Raw genomic sequence first — 17,288 nt, forward strand, 5'->3', positions numbered from 1 at the left:
GGCCCCAGAGCCTCCTGGAGAGGCTGTGGGATGGCCTGTGTTCTTTCTCTCCAGTTTAGGTCTCCCCGAAAGATCCTCTAGTGGAGTCTACCTGCTCAGTTTTGAAAGGTTCCTCAGTGTTCATCCAGGAAGGAAGAGAGAGAGGAAGGAAGGAAGTTAAGCTTTATGAAATATGTCAGGTACCACGCTAAGCAGCCAGGACATGGGATCTTATTCGAGCCTTGGGAGAACCTGCTAAGGTGGGCAGTATCATCCCCAATTTGACAAAGGCAGCTACTCAGCAAGCAAGTGGCCAAAGATAGCATAGCCAGTGGTAATTGCAAAGCTAGAGCTCTGGCTCCCCGGTTCCTGTCCACGTTCGTCCCAAGGAGAGCTGAGCTGAACTCCAGAGAAATCCATGATGGAGCAAAAGCCCCAGAGTGAAGAGGACTCCTCAGGCAGGCTAAAAGGAGTCTCCAGTGGTCACCTGGCTCCAGCTATTTTCATAGTCTGCGCTGGCCCAACCTCTAACTTCCAGACTACTCTTCAGGGCATCTGAGGACAGCTCAGAATCTCTCCTGTGGGACGTAACATTCAAACAGCTTTGGCAGCAACTTCAGGGGGCTCAAGGGCCCTGAGAGTCAGCAAATGGCCTTTGAGACCCAAGAGTCTCCCTAGGAGCCTAGGTGGGAAGGAGTGCCAGGGTCTGGAAGGGTGGAGGGAGATGGAACAGCACTATGGGGGTGGGTGGAGAGGGGGTGGGGAGCAGAGATTAGGGTGCCACTGACAGCCAGGGCAAGAGTCCCGTGGCAGAGCCCCAGGTGGGCAATGCCCCTCCTGGGGTGAAGTGTGCTGGCATCAGGTGAGGCCACCAAAAGGCATCATGGAGCCCTGGGGTGCTAAGAGAGACAGGGTCCCCCAGGCCAGTTCTGGCCCATTCCCAGAAGCGGGTTTTGTTCTAACAAGGGAAAGTGGCATCCCATGACACAGCTCAGAGTCCTAAGCCTCCATTCGGAGAGCGAGAGCAGATTGAGATTTCTTCCCCTGAAGCCAGACGTGTCCACGGTTACAATAAAATTCCGGGAGCGGTCTTGGTCTCCGAGTAACTGAAGCCTCCCACTTGCCAAGGATGGGGTGGCGTCAGGCTAACCCATCCGGCAAGGCAGCCTGTTAAAAATAATGCTTACGTAAAGAAAACACCCTCAGAAAAAGAAGCCTGAGTAATCTGGGCGGGCTGGAATAAAGGCCTCCTGTTCTGACCTACCTCTGAGATGAAATGATCTATTTCTTCCTCGAATTGCTCCCCCAGTTCTGTTCATTCACGTGCTTGCTCAGCAGACACCCAAACAGTGTTTTGGGCTAGCCCAGCTGTTCTATTTCCAGCCTGTTGAGTTCATTTTAGGTCCCACAGTCGGGGGTTGGTCCCTCCTGCTTCTCCCTCCTCCCCTCCTCCCCTCCTGGCATTTTCTCACTCCTCCTGCCATGCTTCCCCTCCCACTCCTCCATCTTCCACCCTTCCTCTCTGCCCCCACTCCTTTTCCTCCCCCTCCCTCTCGTTCCCCACCCCCTTCTCCAGGATCCCTGCTCTCTGCCTCTCCTCTAGCGCTTTCTCCTGCCTACTCGCTCTTTGGCTCCCATTCCCCATAGCTTGCAGGTGTGTGTGGACAAGACTTGGGGGACAGGGGAGAGGACAGACAGCTTGGCGGGCTTCTCTCTGCCATCTCACTGCCTTGGGAAGGAGGTACACGGGAGCTCCTGGGTCACCAAGAGGGAAATGGCCACCCCAGCTGGTCATCTCATGAGCATTTCCGACCCGCATCATGCTGGATGGTCTTCATCCCGTCACCCCACAGTGAATGGCCCTAGCAAGGATTTCTGGAAGAGGGTTTCTAGTCGGGCCTGCCAAGCCCTACTCCCCCGATTGTCTCTCTAAGTATAAATGGGGGACTTGCCCAGAGCACCGTCCGCCTGGCTGAGTCTGGCGGACTGTTTCGTGCCTTCCACCTCTGTGTATCCTCCCAGGGCAATCTCCAGGCGATGCCTCGTTTCGCAGTCAGGGGGACAGTGCCCAGGGAGGTTAAGTCATTTACCCGGTGTCACACAGGCCACAAGCAGCAAAGCCGTGGGGGGAGGGCAAAATTCTGGGTCTGGGCAGTTAATGGACGACAGCGGTGGCTCCAGAGCCGAGCGGGCCAGCTTCAGCCCGTGGCTGCGTGTGGCCACAGAGCCAGTGGCCAGGGGTGTGGGGGCCAGAGCCAGGTGGAATGGGTTTGGGTCAAAATCGGCATGGGCAATCTGTCTGTGAGATCTCTGTCAGACTAACCTCTGTGCCTTGGTTCCTTATCTGTAAAACGGAGTGATTAAAAGAGCCCTCACCTCCTGGGTCTCCTCTGAGGATTCATCCACACAGAAGGCTCAGAACAACACATGGCCCATTACCCACTCAATGTGAGCTCTTACTATTTCCAGAGGCACCCGCTCTACTCTTCTGGAGGAACACCCCAACCCCTGAGAGAAGGTCAGATGAATGATAACCTTTCACCTCAGGTAGTACTCTAGGAGTTCCAGAAGACTCTTCTACCCACTTCCTCATTTAACCTTCATGCCTCCCTTGGATGAAGGTAGGGATGGTTGAATTTCCACTTCACAGATGTGGAAATGAAGCCAAGCAATGACCTGGGACTGGTCCCGGCTCCTGTGGGAACAATCATCACCAGTCTCTCTCTCTATGGCCCATGCCTGCAGCAGGGATTTTGCCCAAATTGGCACTCAGAGAGTTGGAGAGAGCCGGAAGCTCCTAAAAGAACACTCTCGTGAAGACTGAGCAGGTGGAAGATGGAGAAGGGAAGAACCCGGGACATAAGCCCTTAGCCATCCTAGGTAGACTCCAGTGACAGCCAGTCTGAAGCCATTAGCTCCAGGAGAGAAAGGCCCAGGTGGTCAGAGCCTGGGAAGTGGAGGGGAGTCAGGGCTGTGATTGGGGGCTCTGATGGCAGGAAGGGAGACTTGGTTGGCACACGGGGGTGGGGTGGAAGAGGGAGAGGCCCAGCATCCCAGGGAATTGTTCTGGACAAATTCTGAGACTAGGCATGGGCTAGAATGACAGGTACACATGAGGAAAGTCAGCAGTGGGGAGCTAATTCATTCCCTGTCTGCTCATGCATTCATCATGGAGCTCCCAGCACTGAGCAGGGGCTGGAGATAAGAGCGTTAATAAATGAAACACCCATAAATGAGCAAACAGGCGACAAGCTATCCCTGTGCTAAGTACTACACTGGTGGGGGGAGGGTGTACAAGGTACTGTGAGAGTATAAAGGAAGAGTCCAGGAACGGCTCTCTGAAAAGGTGACAGTTGAGTGGGTCTTGAGGGATGAATAACTGTTTGCTAGGCAGAGGACTCAACACTGGAATATGGAAGGGGGACAAAAATGAGAGAGAAGATCTTCTAGACAGAGGCAGCTTCTACTGCATATCGCTTCTAATTTCAATTTTGCACTTCATTTTCTCTTTTATTAGTCAAAGCGAAGCCAGAGTTCCTTGTAGAACCTTGGCCTCTAATTTGATTCACATAAGGAGCTCCTGCTTTCTTCTCTGATCAAAACAAACAACAAACAAAAAAACAAAAAACTATCCTGCTTGGAACTCTCCAGACTTCCATATAATAGAGAAGGGGGCTCTTACTCCATAAGTTGAGAGGAAGTTTAGTAATCCTGCGTCCTGGGAAATAAAATATGTGCGAACCCTAATTTATACTAGAGTGTGGATGACTGGCACAAGATACTTTTTGATCCATAGATGAGGCCATGAAGAGAGGGCAAAGAGAACACAAGGCCCCTGGAAATGTGTGTGCTTGAGATGTAGATAAAGGGGTGGCATTTAGTGAGGGTACAGAAAAACCCAGGAAAAGAGATGGAGGATTCTATAAACCAGTTTTCCAGTTCTGTCCAGAGAAATTAGTTAGTCACAGTCCAGCACACTGAGGCCCAGAGGGAAAGTGGTACCACTGGGGCCTTCTTACATACCCCCTACCCTCATTATCCTATCCCCAGGCTCCCCAGGAGCTGGTTGCCACCTCTAGGGGTGTCCTGAGAGAAATGAGGTCCCTAATCTATCTGCCAGGAGTACAAACAGTGTTGTCCCTCAGGGGAGGAGACGTTCCTGAGGCATGAGGTCCGATGCAGCTGGGATATTGGGAAGGCAGCTGGTTCTGACTCCTGTTTTTTGGTGCTGTGGGCTTCTCTAGTCCACGGGTCCCCAGGCTGGCCATCTAGTGGCCTAGGAAGGGTGAGGATCCTGTGGCAGCTTCTCTGCACTGAGAGTGGTGGCAGCGATGACTACGAAGCTCTCTCTCCATAGCAACCTGGCAGCCGCCCCCCCAAGGGAGGGCCACCATGGCAACAGTTAGTCCAGGAACAGCTCCTCTGGGCCTCCTGGGCCTCCTGGGCTCACCCTTGGTCTTACCAACGGGCAGCTGGCCGGGCCTGGGCCAGGTGGGACACCTTCTCCCTGAGCCCCTCTTGGGTGAGGTCTGAGGGCATGGAGAAAAGCCTGTTTTTGTTTCTCTTGGTTATATGATTTGAACATTTGATCACTGATCATTGAATTTGAAGCAACTGTCCTTGGACCTGGGGCCTACAGGTGAGAAACTGGAGGGGTGGAGGAGGTGGTGAGGGGTTCTCTAGGGATATTCAGAATGGAGTTGCCCCCGGGTTAAGGAATCCCAGGCTCTGGTCCCTACAGAGGTCCCCTCAGGGTTAGTCATACCCCAGTGGCCCGAAGCTCTTGAGCTGAAGGCTCAGGATGTCCCTGGAGGAACACTGCCGTCCCACCCAGAGACCTGAGCTGGACCAGGAGGTTCAGAGTTCCAGAAAGAGCACATGCTGGGAGGCAGACTGGCTTGAGGGCCATGCTGGCCCACGCAACTCGTGTTCTTTCCCTCTTCCACACACCCAACCTCTGTCCCCTCCAGCCTTGTCTTTCCCTCTTCATCAAGTCTTCATTCCTCCTGCCTCCCTCACTTCCTTCCTTCACTCCCCCACTCCAGGGGGAGCACTTACCATGCAAGGTGTGCCCCCTCCCCAGGGAAGCCAAGGTGAATGAGCTCCCTTTGGTAGCTCACTGGTGGGGGAGGGGGTTTGCACAAATTCCACAAACTGCAGGTGGAAGCCAAGTTCCAGAAGGGAGAGCAGGAAGAGTTCTGAGAGCTCTCCTCTCAGCCTCCCTCTCTCTCAGCCCTCCTCATTACTCTGACAGTTTCTCAGGCAGGAAATGCATAATGTAAAGAGAAGAGCTTTCACGTTCCTCCCCAAGGACTCCCAGGAATGCCCTAGAAGGGAGGTGCAGAAGCCAGCTGGAAACAGCTTGGAGGAAAAGGAGAGGGTGTAGTTTGGCGGATGCTCATGGCCCGGCCAGGTCTGCCTGTTCATTCATTCATATTAATATTTATGGAGCCCCTAGCACTGTGCTGGTCCCCAGGTACTTACAGGGAGGCAGGCAACAGACAAATAGGTCGTTCCAAAGTGTGCTAAGCCCCTGGGAGAAAAGGAGCCTGCTACAGTGGTGGGAGACAGCACAGGGCACTGGAGGGGGCCACTAAGAAGTGACATTTAAAGCCAGAGCAGAGGGATAAGAACTCAGCCTGGCAAAAGGAGTCTGAGAAGGTGGGCACAGTATTCCACTAAAGCTGGAAGAGATGGTGTGTGTAAGAAAGGCTCAGCAGCTAAAAGGGGAGAGGCCTGGGTGACAGGGCAGAGGCTGGGAGGGGCCTGAGGAGCCACAGGCCCTTGAGGTCCCTCCCCACCTTACCTTAACAGAGTTCAGAATTTATTCAGATGCAGCGGGATCATGAAAGCCACAGAGGGTTTAAGCCTCGGGGACGGGATCCTCCTGTCCAATTTAAGAAGCCCTATCTGGCTGCTGGGAGGAGACGGGCTTATAGAAAAGGCAGCTGGGAGCCAGTGAGGAAGAGTGAGATGGAGGGCTTGTGAGGTGTATTTCAGAGGGAGGAACGATGGGACCATAAGGGGTTGGCATGAGAGTGGGAGAGATCTTTACTGGTCTTTCGTGACACTGGAACATGAGCCCCCTGAGGGCAGGGGTCCTGCTGGCCTGGTTCCCTGCCGGTGCCCCAGGATGCGGTATAGGCCTTTGGTAAATAAAGATTTAATGTGTGGTGAGTGAGGGAGTGAATTCAGGTTCGAGAGGGAAGGGTTAACAACGACACCCCAGTTTCTGGCTCAGACTGGGAAGGTGGGGAGCCTGTGGTAGCACACGGAGGGGAGAGCAGTGAACTCAGAGCCCAGTGTTGGGTGGGCGAGGGGGGGCCTGAGCGGGCAGGGTGAGTGTGTGGAGAGTAGGAAGGGGAGGGCTGCTGATGTGCACCCAACATGGGCCAGGAATAGAGAAAAAGCTCACTGTGTGTCTGTCCAGTGAACAAATAGAGTTGAGAGTTCTGGGCCCGACCTACCAACGTGGCCGTTGCCAGGTCCTAGAAGGTGTTTCAGACCGTAGGTGTGGACAAGATAGATCACCTAGGGGAGAGTGAGTAGAGAGAGAAAGGAAGGGACCTCCTCTGACCACCCCCTCTCCCCACACCAGGAATTGCTGAGGTAGGGAAGCAGGGACCCTAACTCAGCAAAAAGCAGAGCCCTGCAGTTTGGGGAGCCTCTTAGGGAATAGCCCTGAAGGCAGGTAAATATGGTGCCTGGGGGTGAGGGTAGGGGTAGGGTGACAGGCTGGTCCCTCAGCCCCATGAGGAAAGGAGAAGCTTCCAGCACCGATAGCCGAAGGTCTCTGACCCTCTGATCTGGAGACCCAACATCTCTCCTCCTGTCTCCCTCTCCTCAGCCCATGATGCTATGGTCAGGCCCAGCTGAGGCTCCCCAGGAGAGAGTAGGTCCCAGCGTCCCTGGCAGCTCTTATAGCCTTTAGAGAAACGCTGTACGGGGCTCAGGTGTGGTGACAACAGCCCAAAGTGACTGGGCCAGTTCATGGGCCACCTGTCGTGTCGATCCCACAAAGGCCCAGAGCCTGGCAAGGAAGGCAGGTGCTCATGTTGATGAGGCTGTCAGAGCCCCAGGAGGCTGTAGGGGTGGGGACTGGCTACACATCGTCAACCCGAGCCCAGGGTGTCAACCAAGTCATCGGCTCAGACGCCCCACAAATGCCAGTCTCTGCCCTGGCAGGCAGCCATGACTGGCTGGAAAGAGGCAAACAGAGAGTCTACCAGGGAGTTACCCACCAGAGTAAAGGGCTGGGAGGAAATTCATGGGGGGAGAGGAGTTCATCAGGGTGCTGTTAGGAAGACCTGGGCTCCGGACCTGCCTGCCCCACTATGGAGCTGCAGGGTGCCACCCCCAAGCCTCCAGGCAGAACGTGTGAGAACCGGAAGAGGTCTTCTAATTCGACCTCCCACGCCCAGCAGATATTCTTCCCACCAGACCTGGCACGTGACCACCCAGGATCTCTCCAAACACTTCCAGAGACGGGGACCTCATACCCACAGGGCAGGCCATTCCTGTTTGGCAGTTGTTAGAAAGCTTCCCTTTTTCTCAAGGTCTGGAAGGACCCAATTGCCAGTGTCACCAATTAACAGAATCACCTCCAAGGAGGAGCGTAGGACTATGGGAGCGGGACGGGGCCTTCCTTCCCTGTTGATTTGGTATGGGGTGCTTTTAATACAGTGCGTGAAATTTGTTAATAGCAAGGAAAACAAAAAGTCAGGTTCTTCTTTATTTGACCCCAATCTGTCCTTCAACATTTCCACCTTTGGTCCTAGGTCTGCTCTCTGGGATCAGAAAATAAGCTAAACCCGCTTCCCCTTGGATAGGAATCCCATTTCTTCTCCAGGCGGAGCCACTCCTGCTGTAACTTGGTCTCCAGATCGGACCTCATCCCAGTCAGCCCCTTCTGAGCCTCAGATAATAAAACTCAGTGGATTGCGGAGGAAGGAACCAATTCTGAATTGGGAGTCATGCTAATTAATTAATGACATCCCCTTTTATGTGTGTGTGTGTGTTGGGGGAGAGGGGGAGTACCACCAGATCCCTCACTTCCTCAGTCCTCGGTTATCTATAAAAGGGGAAAACAATACCTTTGCTAGCAGAATCAACTGAGATGAAAGAAATGAAAAACATTAAAAGCGCAAATCCCTACCTACGCTTGGGGTTCTGACTTAGAAGCCCCATTCCTTTTAAAAAGCAGCGGAGTCTTGGACTCATGGAGACAGACGGCTTGGGTTCAAATCCCAGCTCTGCCACTTCTCAGCTGTGTGACCTTGGAAAAATGAACCCACGTACTGTGCCGCAGTTTTCTCCATGAAACAAGAATGGGGATGCCAATCTCAGAATGCCTATTTAAGGGCATTGGATATATCAGCCAACATTCCAAAAGTGTTAGCTGTCTGGTGTTATGACCCCTACTCTGCCTTCTCCACACAGAGAGAAGGGATTTACCGAAATGAGGTTAATCTGTAGCACTTAGTTGGAAGGAGAGGCTGTAAACCAAACTGGGGAGAGCTACTAGGGTAAGTTGTTCCACAACACTCTCCTTGCCCCCAATATCTGTGGGCAATGGTTCTGTGCTGGGCACTGCACCCACGGCCTTAGAGGCAAGTTCCCTGAGTGCTGCCAACAGCTCGGTGAGTTGGGCGCTCTCCTTACTCCCATTCCATGGATGAGGAAACAAAGGTTCACAGGGGTTAAGTGACTCGCCTCAGGTCACACAGCTAGGAAGTCACAAAGCCAGAACTCCTGAGTCTGGATTAAAGTCCTGGAGCCAGGGGCACCTGGGTGGCTCAGTGGGTTAAAGCCTCTGCCTTCAGCTCAGGTCATGATCCCAGGGTCCTGGGATCGAGCCCCGAATCGGGCTCTCTGCCCGGCGGGTAACCTGCTTCCTCCTTTCTCTGCCTGTCTTTCTGCCTACTTGTGATCTCTGTCTGTCAAATTAAAAAAAAAAAAAAATCTTTAAAAACAATAAAATAAAATAAAGTCCTGGAGCCAGGACTCCTGAGTCCAGACAGCTGAGTCTGTCTGACTCCCCATGTCAGTCTTGGACACCTGTGTCCTGTTCTCTTGACCAGCTCGGTAATTTGGGCTCAGGCACTGCTTTTTGAGGAAGGCACTGCCTTTCTTCCCTGACCGCACTGCCCGCTGTTTCTGTGAGGTGAGGCAGGGGGCTGGTCTGTTCTCTTCCTGAACTCTCCGCCCCTGTATGCCGCCCCTCTCCCCTCCAGAAGTCTGTCATCAGACGGTCACCAGGGACTCCAGCTGCATCTCCTGGGGTCCCCTCAGGGCCACCCTGGCAGTTGGTACCCCTGGGCTGTTTGCTGGCCCTTGGCCCCTGACCATAAAATGGTTCCACTCATCCTCAAAAAAACACAACAAGAAAACAACCATTTTGGACGTGGGCCCTGATGCATAATATCATTACAGAGCCAGCAGTGCATCTCCGCCCATTATCGCCCGGCCAGGCTTCTCTGAGGCGAGCCTGGCTGCAAATGGCTTTCTCTGGTCTGGGGGGGCCCTGCAGCCCCCACTCGCCCTCCATGGCCGGAGGAGATCTTATCTTTAATTGACAACTGGCTGTCTGCCATCGTTTTGCCTCAGCTGGCTCCGGCTCCAAGCCCTATTTCCTCTCCCACTTGAGGAGCAGGCTTCCCCTCACTTCTTCTATCCCCTCGGCTCTGCCTCCCTCACCCCTGCCCCCGTGACCAGACATGGAGGAGAGCTCAGAAGTCTGTGGGCAAAGGCCTGAGAGCTACAGCAAAGTGTGAGGAGGGGACTAACAACTTGCCGGGCACCCATCGTGTGCCATGTGCACACTGAGGGCTCCAGGCCAGGTCTGGACACTCATGGTGTCTGAAATGGGGGCTGTTGTGATTCCCGTTCTCTCCAGGCCAGGAAACAGAGGCTCGGTGAGCCGCCCCAAGTTACCCAGCTAGCATGCGGCGAGCTTTGAATCCAGACGTTGAACTGAGGCCCTGGGCCTCTCGCTTCTGCCTGGAATAAGAGAGGGTGAGGCGGACGGACACATGTCCCCAGATGTGGCTGCGTGGCTTCCAGAGCCCAGTGCCAAATGAACACGCAGGGCCCCCTCTGCTGTGATTTCAAGACGGTGACAGCTGAGCGTGAAGCTGCACGCCTGGGAGTCAGCCCTGCAGGTGCCCCGACATGAGTGAGCGGGGAAAACCTCGGGAGGGGCCGTGTGTCACCACTACGTACCACGACCCCCATCCTCTCTGGGCCCAGGATTTGATCATTCCCCACCCCTCAGTAGTCCCAGATGTGCTGTTACTCCCCTGTTGGCCTCAGTTCAACAGCCACCCAGTCGTCACCATGCCTTGGGCATCCCCAGGGCCTTGGCCCACATAGAATTAGCACAATTGCTGGGAGGAGCCCCTCCCCCACAGAAACAAGCAGGAATACAGGGGCACTCCTTCCAAACCCCTCCGTCCTTCCAGGCTATGGTGGGGTTCAGGGGGCACCTGCGGAGACCAGAACGCTGGGGGTGGGGGAGCTGGGTCTTCCTTTCCCAACCCCAGGCAATCCTTTTTCCTCTCTGAGCACTCACGTCTAGCTCTGAGTGCAGGGGTGGCGAGGTAGCGATGATTCCTGGTGGGGGCGGGGGCTGCCAATGATAGGAGTGTGCTGCATTTCTCAAGTGTTGGGATAGAAGCCCAGGATGTCCCCGCAGACACAGAGCCAGAAAGGAGAGGCAGAGGCAGTCACTCACGGCAGGAGCAGCAGGACGCTCCAGATGTTTTTATTGGGGCTCGAGCACGGCATGACAGTGGGGGACATCCAGACAGGGCGGCAGGGCCCAGCCTCGGCATGCCTCAGACACACACGACGGGACAGCTCTAGAAAAGGACTGACCAACACTAGGAAGGGACAGGGCGGGAGGTGGGGGGCATGGAGTGGGGAGGGAGGGCCGCAGGAGGGGCAGAGGCCAAGGTCGAAGGGGTCACCCGGCCTCTGCTATTGCACGGTCCTCTGGCCACCGGCCAGGAAGTACAGTATTGCAACTGGTCTCCACTCGCCCGAGGCGTCCCCTTCTCAGACCCCTGAGCCGGATGGGCAGACAGACCCCTTCCCTGCCCGTCTGCCCAGCAGCATCTTTGAAAACAAACGGACTAAGGGGACAGAACAAAAACTCCCAAATAAAAAAAAAAGACAAAACGCCCCTCTCAGTCCAGGACAGAGGTAAGGGGGAGGAAGGAGTGGAAGGAGTAGCCAAGGAGCCCCTGGAAGTCCCCCCCAAATTGAGGCGAGGGTGGGAGGTAGAACCCCAATCTGGGGTGGGATGGGGCTAGTGGGGAAGTGGCCCTGGGGGGAAAGCAGGCCTTCCACAGACCACAAGCCACAGGAGAAACCACCCCAAGAGGGCAAGTCTAGCCTGGGATCCCTCCCAGTGGGACTGGCTGTTCCCAGACGCTCTTTTCCTGGGACATTCCACATACATGTTCAGCAGAGATAAGGAGTCAGTGAAGGGGAAGGGGATGAGGGTGGGGGAGCCTGGGGGTGGGGCCTGGGCTGGGGGAGACACAGCCTGACAAAGAAGACAGACCACCAAAAGCACGTGCACTACACACGAGAGTATAGTATGTATGAATATAGACGCTATATGTGCATATATATCTCTTCAATGTACAACAGAACAGAACATCGGGCCCAGATGGCTCTGGGCCCAGAGGGTCACATGGGAGGTTTTCCATCAGTCCTGGGCAAACAAGGATCTCTGAGTCTTTCTCAGCGAAAGATTCTTGCCAGGGTTCCAGAGTTTCCCTAAGCCTTGGCTTTCTGTCTGTCTGCCTGCCTCTCTCACGTTGGTGCCGCTTAAGAGAGGGTGAGGACTTCAGCCTGGGCATAGCTGGGCGAGAGGGCGTCTCGGCAGGTCTCTGTGTTTAAAGAGCACAGGTGTGAGACACTGGGACGCATGCTTTGAGCTCAACATTGCCTTCTGGGGGGGCAAGGAGTTCAGCAAAAGAAAGGGAGAAACAAAGAATGAGATGTTAGAAGAAAGCCAGCTGCTGACCCACAGCCTGTGGGCTAAGGACTAGGCCAGGAGCAGAGCTGGAAGGCAAGGGGACCCAGGGCAAAGAGGCGGGAAGCACAGGGATGGGTCAGGGAATGGGGTGAGCCCCTCCTGCTGCCCATAGCTGCCTACCCAGAACTAGGCCAAGTGACTCCTAGGTCATGTTACAGCTTATCTCCAAATGTACTCAGGTAATGAGCTCCAGGAATCCCCAGCCCTCAGGTTGTCACAACTCCAGTGCGGTGGGCAGGAGGACCACAGCCCTGCAGCCTGGCATGGAGGCACTGGGGGAGGTTCCTGGCATGACCTGTGGTCCAACCTGGGCTCCCACACAGCTCCTGAACCCCCACAGAGCTCCACCCACCATCACCAGCTGGGGTCATTCCACTGTCCCGGGGGGCTAGTGAAGAAGGTCCCTAAGTGTGCTGCCTTGTGGTGCCCAACCCCTCTTCCTCAATCTGGCAGAAACAGAGTTGGAGCAGCTGGAGGGTAGATACCAAAGGGGAAGGTCAGGGAGGACCCATGTGTCCATCTCAGGAGACAAAGCCAGAAAAAAGCATCTTATTGAGAAACCCAAAGCTCAGTGAGCCCTTCTCGCTATCCCATCCTCAGCCTGGAATGTCAGTGGCGTGGGCCTTCCCTTCTCCTACCTTCCCAGTACTGACACAGGAAGGGCAGGCAAGGAGGCTGCCATGGGGGCAGGGATTTCAGGGTGATACTCTGGCCAGGGCAGAGGAGGCCCCCCTCTCCCAGGGGACTCTGGGAAAGGGCAGCCCAGGGGCCAACAGGTGACTCCTGGAGTCCCAGCCCTCAGGCTGGTATTCCGTCTCCCCTCTGACTCCTGCTCCTATGCTGAATGGACTCCCCCCCCCCCCCCACAACCCTGGTTTCAGCTCACAGCCCAGGGGAGGAGCTCCTCCTCAACGCCCAGGGTTGAGAAATGCCTCTAAGGTTGTCAGTAAGGTTAACAGCTCCTATCTGGGCTGCTTCCCTGCTCTGCCAGGACAGCGTGGGCCCCAGCTGTGGGGGAAAGGCTTCTCAGAGACAAAGTAATGGGTACAGGTCCAAGTCCACATGTAACACAAAGCATACTGTGCTCTCAGATTATAGGCAGAGGAGAGAGTCTTTCCCTGAGGAGGGATGCCCCAGGTCTGGATAAGTTGAGGCCTGGGCAGGCAGCCACCTCCCTAGGCAGGGCCCGGTATACAGTGGTTCTCTATAAATCGAGGACTCACTTTGCCCCTTCCCAGGGCCCAGAGGTCCTGAGAGGTTGCTGTGGCGGATGGCCTACTTTGCCGTCATTAGCCAGGTCCTGTGTTTCGCCAACAGAAGCCAGAGAACCAGTGCGGGGACAGGCAGGAGCCCATCTCCCAAAGGCACAAGGGGCTCCAACCCAGCACTCCCATATCATGTTGCCCAAGGACAGCTGTACCCACCAGAGGGGTGCCATGAGCATGCCCGTCCCTGTGGGAGGGAAGAGAGGGAAAGAGGAGGTGGGTGCCGTGGAAACTTGGACTCCTGACAAGTTGAGGGCCGTTTCAGAAATAGCCGCTTCAGCTCCCTGAGCCAGGAAAGCAGGCCCAAGCACAGAAGCGCTGTGGGGCTCACACAGAGCCAGACACCACGTCCCCGCTGGGGCCAGGACCCCAGGGCCAGGGACCCCTGCTGGGACAGGACTGAATCTGTCCTCACCTAGAAGCAGCTGGACTCTAAGCCCCAGCTTTGATAGGGCTCCTAGAGTCTCCATCCTGGTCCACACAGCTTCCCTGTCCCTGTCACTTGAAGGGGCCTGTCCCCTCTTGAAGGGTGGTCACATGGATGCCCCCATATTTTCTCACCTCTGGGGGTTCATCTCATTCTGAGAGCAAGCCAGAGACAGGCCTCATGGACCACAGCAGTGTTGGGGTATCCCAGGACCCGCTGCAGACTTTTCTGGAAGGCACATTCCTATGTCTGCCCCAGGCTGAAGACAGAGGGCACTGAAAGGGGGGTGGTCCTGGCAGAGGCTTTTCACAACACCCAACTCTCATGAAATGATCTGGACTTTCTGCCCAGTTCACCTTTCAGGGGCACCTCCAGACTCCCCGGCCTCCTGCTGAGTCCCTGAAGGTTGTCTTGCCATTCTTACCTTTGCCCACCCTGGAAGGAGCAGATATAGACCTTAGTCATTCCCTCTCCAAAGCTGTGTAATCTGACTCTAAAAATTGCCAGGCTCCACTGTCAGGTCTAATTCCCATCAGGTTAAACAGGAATGTCTTGGCTGAGGCCTTCTGGGGTCCTGGGACAGAGGGGGCCTGGAGAGCCTCCCCTGGTTCACTGCTAGAGAGGGGCCCCCTGCAGCCTAGCCCCGCCCTGCCTGGAAGTGACAGGGTGCTTATGCAGGAGCGGGAGGAGGTGGGATGGCTTCTGTCCCCACATTTCCCCTCAGCTGCCCCTGCCCACGGTGCACCCCTGCTCCCTCAATGACTCACACACCTGTTGTGCTCCCGGGCTCATTAGGTAAATGAATACACTTAATTATAGAAATTAGATGAGTCTCCGGCTCTGGCAGCCATCCAGAGCGCAGAGGCTGGGTGGGAACGGCAGGTGACTCAGGCAGGGCTGGGAGTCTGAGGCAGCAGGAGGAGGAGGGAAGAAAAACTCGTGGAAGCAGAGAGAGCAGCGCGGGAGAGATACGGCTGCTGGGGTGCAGATGGGATGCCAGGTTCTGCTGCCACAGGGTGTCACTCCCAGGAGGAGGGCATTCCCATGCCCCGGCAGCCAGCCAATCTTGGGGCCCTAGGGACCCCACCTGCACGCCAGGCCAGAGCTGGAGAGCATCAGGCCTCCTCTCCCAGGGGGGCACCGCTCCCCTGACCAGCCAGCTCCCTGTGCACCAGCAGAGATGGGGCGCCTGCGGGACAGCCTTATTCTTTGCTGGTCTAGGAGTAGGATGGACAGACAGACAGAGATAGTCAGTCGCAGGCTGGTTACCGACTGAAGGCCACGAGGAGTGGAAATGCATTCCCCGACATGAAGGTGGGACCCTGAGGGGAGGCAAGGCTCAGAGGCACAAGTCCCAGGGGGCAGTGGTAGGTAATGCCAGCAGCTCCGGCTCAGGCCAGACACCAGTGCAGGAGGAGCCCTGGGAGTAATCTCCCCCTTGCTCTCAGGCTCCAGAGCCGAATGTTCTGGGGAGTTGGGTGCTGTGGGGGAGAGGCTTGGGGGCCTGGGTTCTCCTGCCTCCTGCCCGGCTCCCTCGGGCCTACGGAGGAATGAGGGCTGGAGGGCATGTGAACGTGGTGTGCGCCCAGAGGTGGGGAGAGCCGGGGGCACGGCTAAGGGCCAGGGTGTCCAGGTGGAGGGCTGGTGAGAGGGTGGAAGGGGTGGGAGAGCAGGAGCTTTCTCGGAGGATAGGGTGAGCTGTATCTCGATGCCAGTGGAGACAGCCCCAGACTGGTTCCAGCTGCTCCTGCTATGCTGTTTAGACTCCGGGATTTTGCACAGCCTTGGTGAAGAAAAGGCACATGGGTCAGAGAGGCATGGCCCCTCATCTGAGCAGCTCTGTGGGATCCATGCTCCAGGGGGGCCCTGTGGTGCACGCAGCCCCACAATGGTTGAGGTATCTGGCCTGCCTGGGGAAGGCTCACTGACTTTCCCTGAGTTCCAGGTCATCTGGGCTCCAGAGGACAGACCTCAGGGACCCCCAGCTGATCTCTGCCCTGTCACTGTCCCCAGGTAAGCTCCCCTCCAGCCACCCAAAGACCCATAGCCTCCAGCAGCCCTCTTCTTCATCCTAAGCAACCCCAATCAGCACCAGTCCCCTTCCCCCCAGGAAGTTCACACTCTGATCCTCAGGCAGCCAGAGTCTAACCATGGGGTCTGTGCCCATGGCTGAAGGAGACCCGGGCTCCCCGCTCCAGCTCCTACACGGAGCCTGAATGCAGAGAAGGGAGGCACGGTCTAGCACGGGGAAAGTTGCCGAGTGCTTCCTGGGAGTTTGGCGATGCTAACTGCCACGCTTGCTTAGCAGGGCCTGTTTCCCAGCAACCCACCTGTTCCTTCTTGAAGGTCACTCTAATTGGCTGAGCTACATGCTTGCTGCCAAGAAGCAGTGTGGAGGCATCTTGAAAATAACACAGCTGGGCCACACAGGCACCCAGAGGGATCTGGCGCTGTGTGCGATCCAGACTTTCCCGCCCATGCACACACACGTGCGACCCCGGCCCTGGGTGTGACCCACTGCAGCTTCTTCCACACTGCCACTGAGCCCCTCACGATACCAGCAGGAAAACTGCGGTGCTCAGCACTCGGCTCAAGTCCTACATGGGAGGTGGTGATCCCTCCTGCCCCACAGGAGTACCTAGGGCCTCTGGGCCGTCTCCTTCCAGCTGCCAGATGGCTGCTCCCGCTGCTGCTACCCAATAGGACATATGTCCAGCAGAACAGGACACATACCCCTCAAGGCCTGGTTAGGGTCACAGTGCCCTGGAGATCCCATGGGGACAGGGGCCAGGAAGGTGCCTTGCAGGCTAAAATGGGCAGGCCAGGGGACATCCTTGGAAGGACATAGGCATCCTGGGCTAATCCCGTAGCAGCCCCTGCCCCACTTCATTCAACCCAGATTTGGTCTGGAGCTTGGGGCTAGTGAGAAGTTTGGCAGGGGTGGGGAGAGCAAATTTGGCTAAAGGAGGGCAGATTAAGAAGTGGCCTGAGAACCCAGGGACAAGCTTTTTTTTGGGGGAGTGGGGGACTCAAGGTTTATCCCAGAACTAAGTTTTTAGGCAGGTTACGTCACAGGAACAGGGCAAAAAAAAAAGACAAAAAAAGGATCAGGAACGGGGCAGGAGCACCTGCTCTTGACAGTCCTACTCTCAGCCACTACTGGCCCTCAACCGTCCTCAGTCATTTCTGACCCCCTTTTGGCAGGAAGGAATCCCCAGCTCCACCGCCCGGCTTCTGCCCTGTTTCTGCTGCAGCCTGGGGTCTGCTGGTAGAATTTCAATCTTCCCTTATGGAGAGATCACGCTACTTCCCAGAACCCCGGAGGGGTTCCTTCAGAACACACTTCAGAGGGATACACATTCCCTACCTACTCCTACCCCAATCCTCATCTCCTGGTCACCTTCTGGCTCTGCCTCAAGAGGCCTGTAGAGCTGGGGTGGGGGAACCCTCCTGGGCTCTTGGGCCCCACACCCCCACCCCAGGAGGGATGGCAGAGATAGGGCCTATGCTAGGCTCTCCGAAGACCGCATACCAGCAGCTCATTCTTACCCTGACTCCTGAATGTTGTTGC

General features: G+C 55.9%; 1 protein-coding gene across 6 annotated transcripts in view; it reads right to left on the bottom strand.

Moving 5' to 3' along the window:
- KCNC4 (potassium voltage-gated channel subfamily C member 4) overlaps positions 1 to 17,288 on the bottom strand; it is a 43,977-nt gene that overhangs the window by 11,449 nt on the left and 15,240 nt on the right. The window contains exon 4 of one of the 6 annotated variants that reach the window (XM_047726561.1): positions 10,708 to 11,876. The exons of 3 other annotated variants lie outside the window; for them this stretch is intronic. In XM_047726561.1, the coding sequence (XP_047582517.1) occupies positions 11,815 to 11,876 (62 nt within the window). In that variant the 3' untranslated portion in view covers positions 10,708 to 11,814. 2 more of the 6 variants (XM_047726562.1, XM_047726559.1) reach the window with 2 other exon arrangements.

Source organism: Lutra lutra, chromosome 4 (genome assembly GCF_902655055.1).
Source record: "Lutra lutra chromosome 4, mLutLut1.2, whole genome shotgun sequence".
Classification (NCBI taxonomy): Eukaryota; Metazoa; Chordata; class Mammalia; order Carnivora; family Mustelidae; genus Lutra; species Lutra lutra.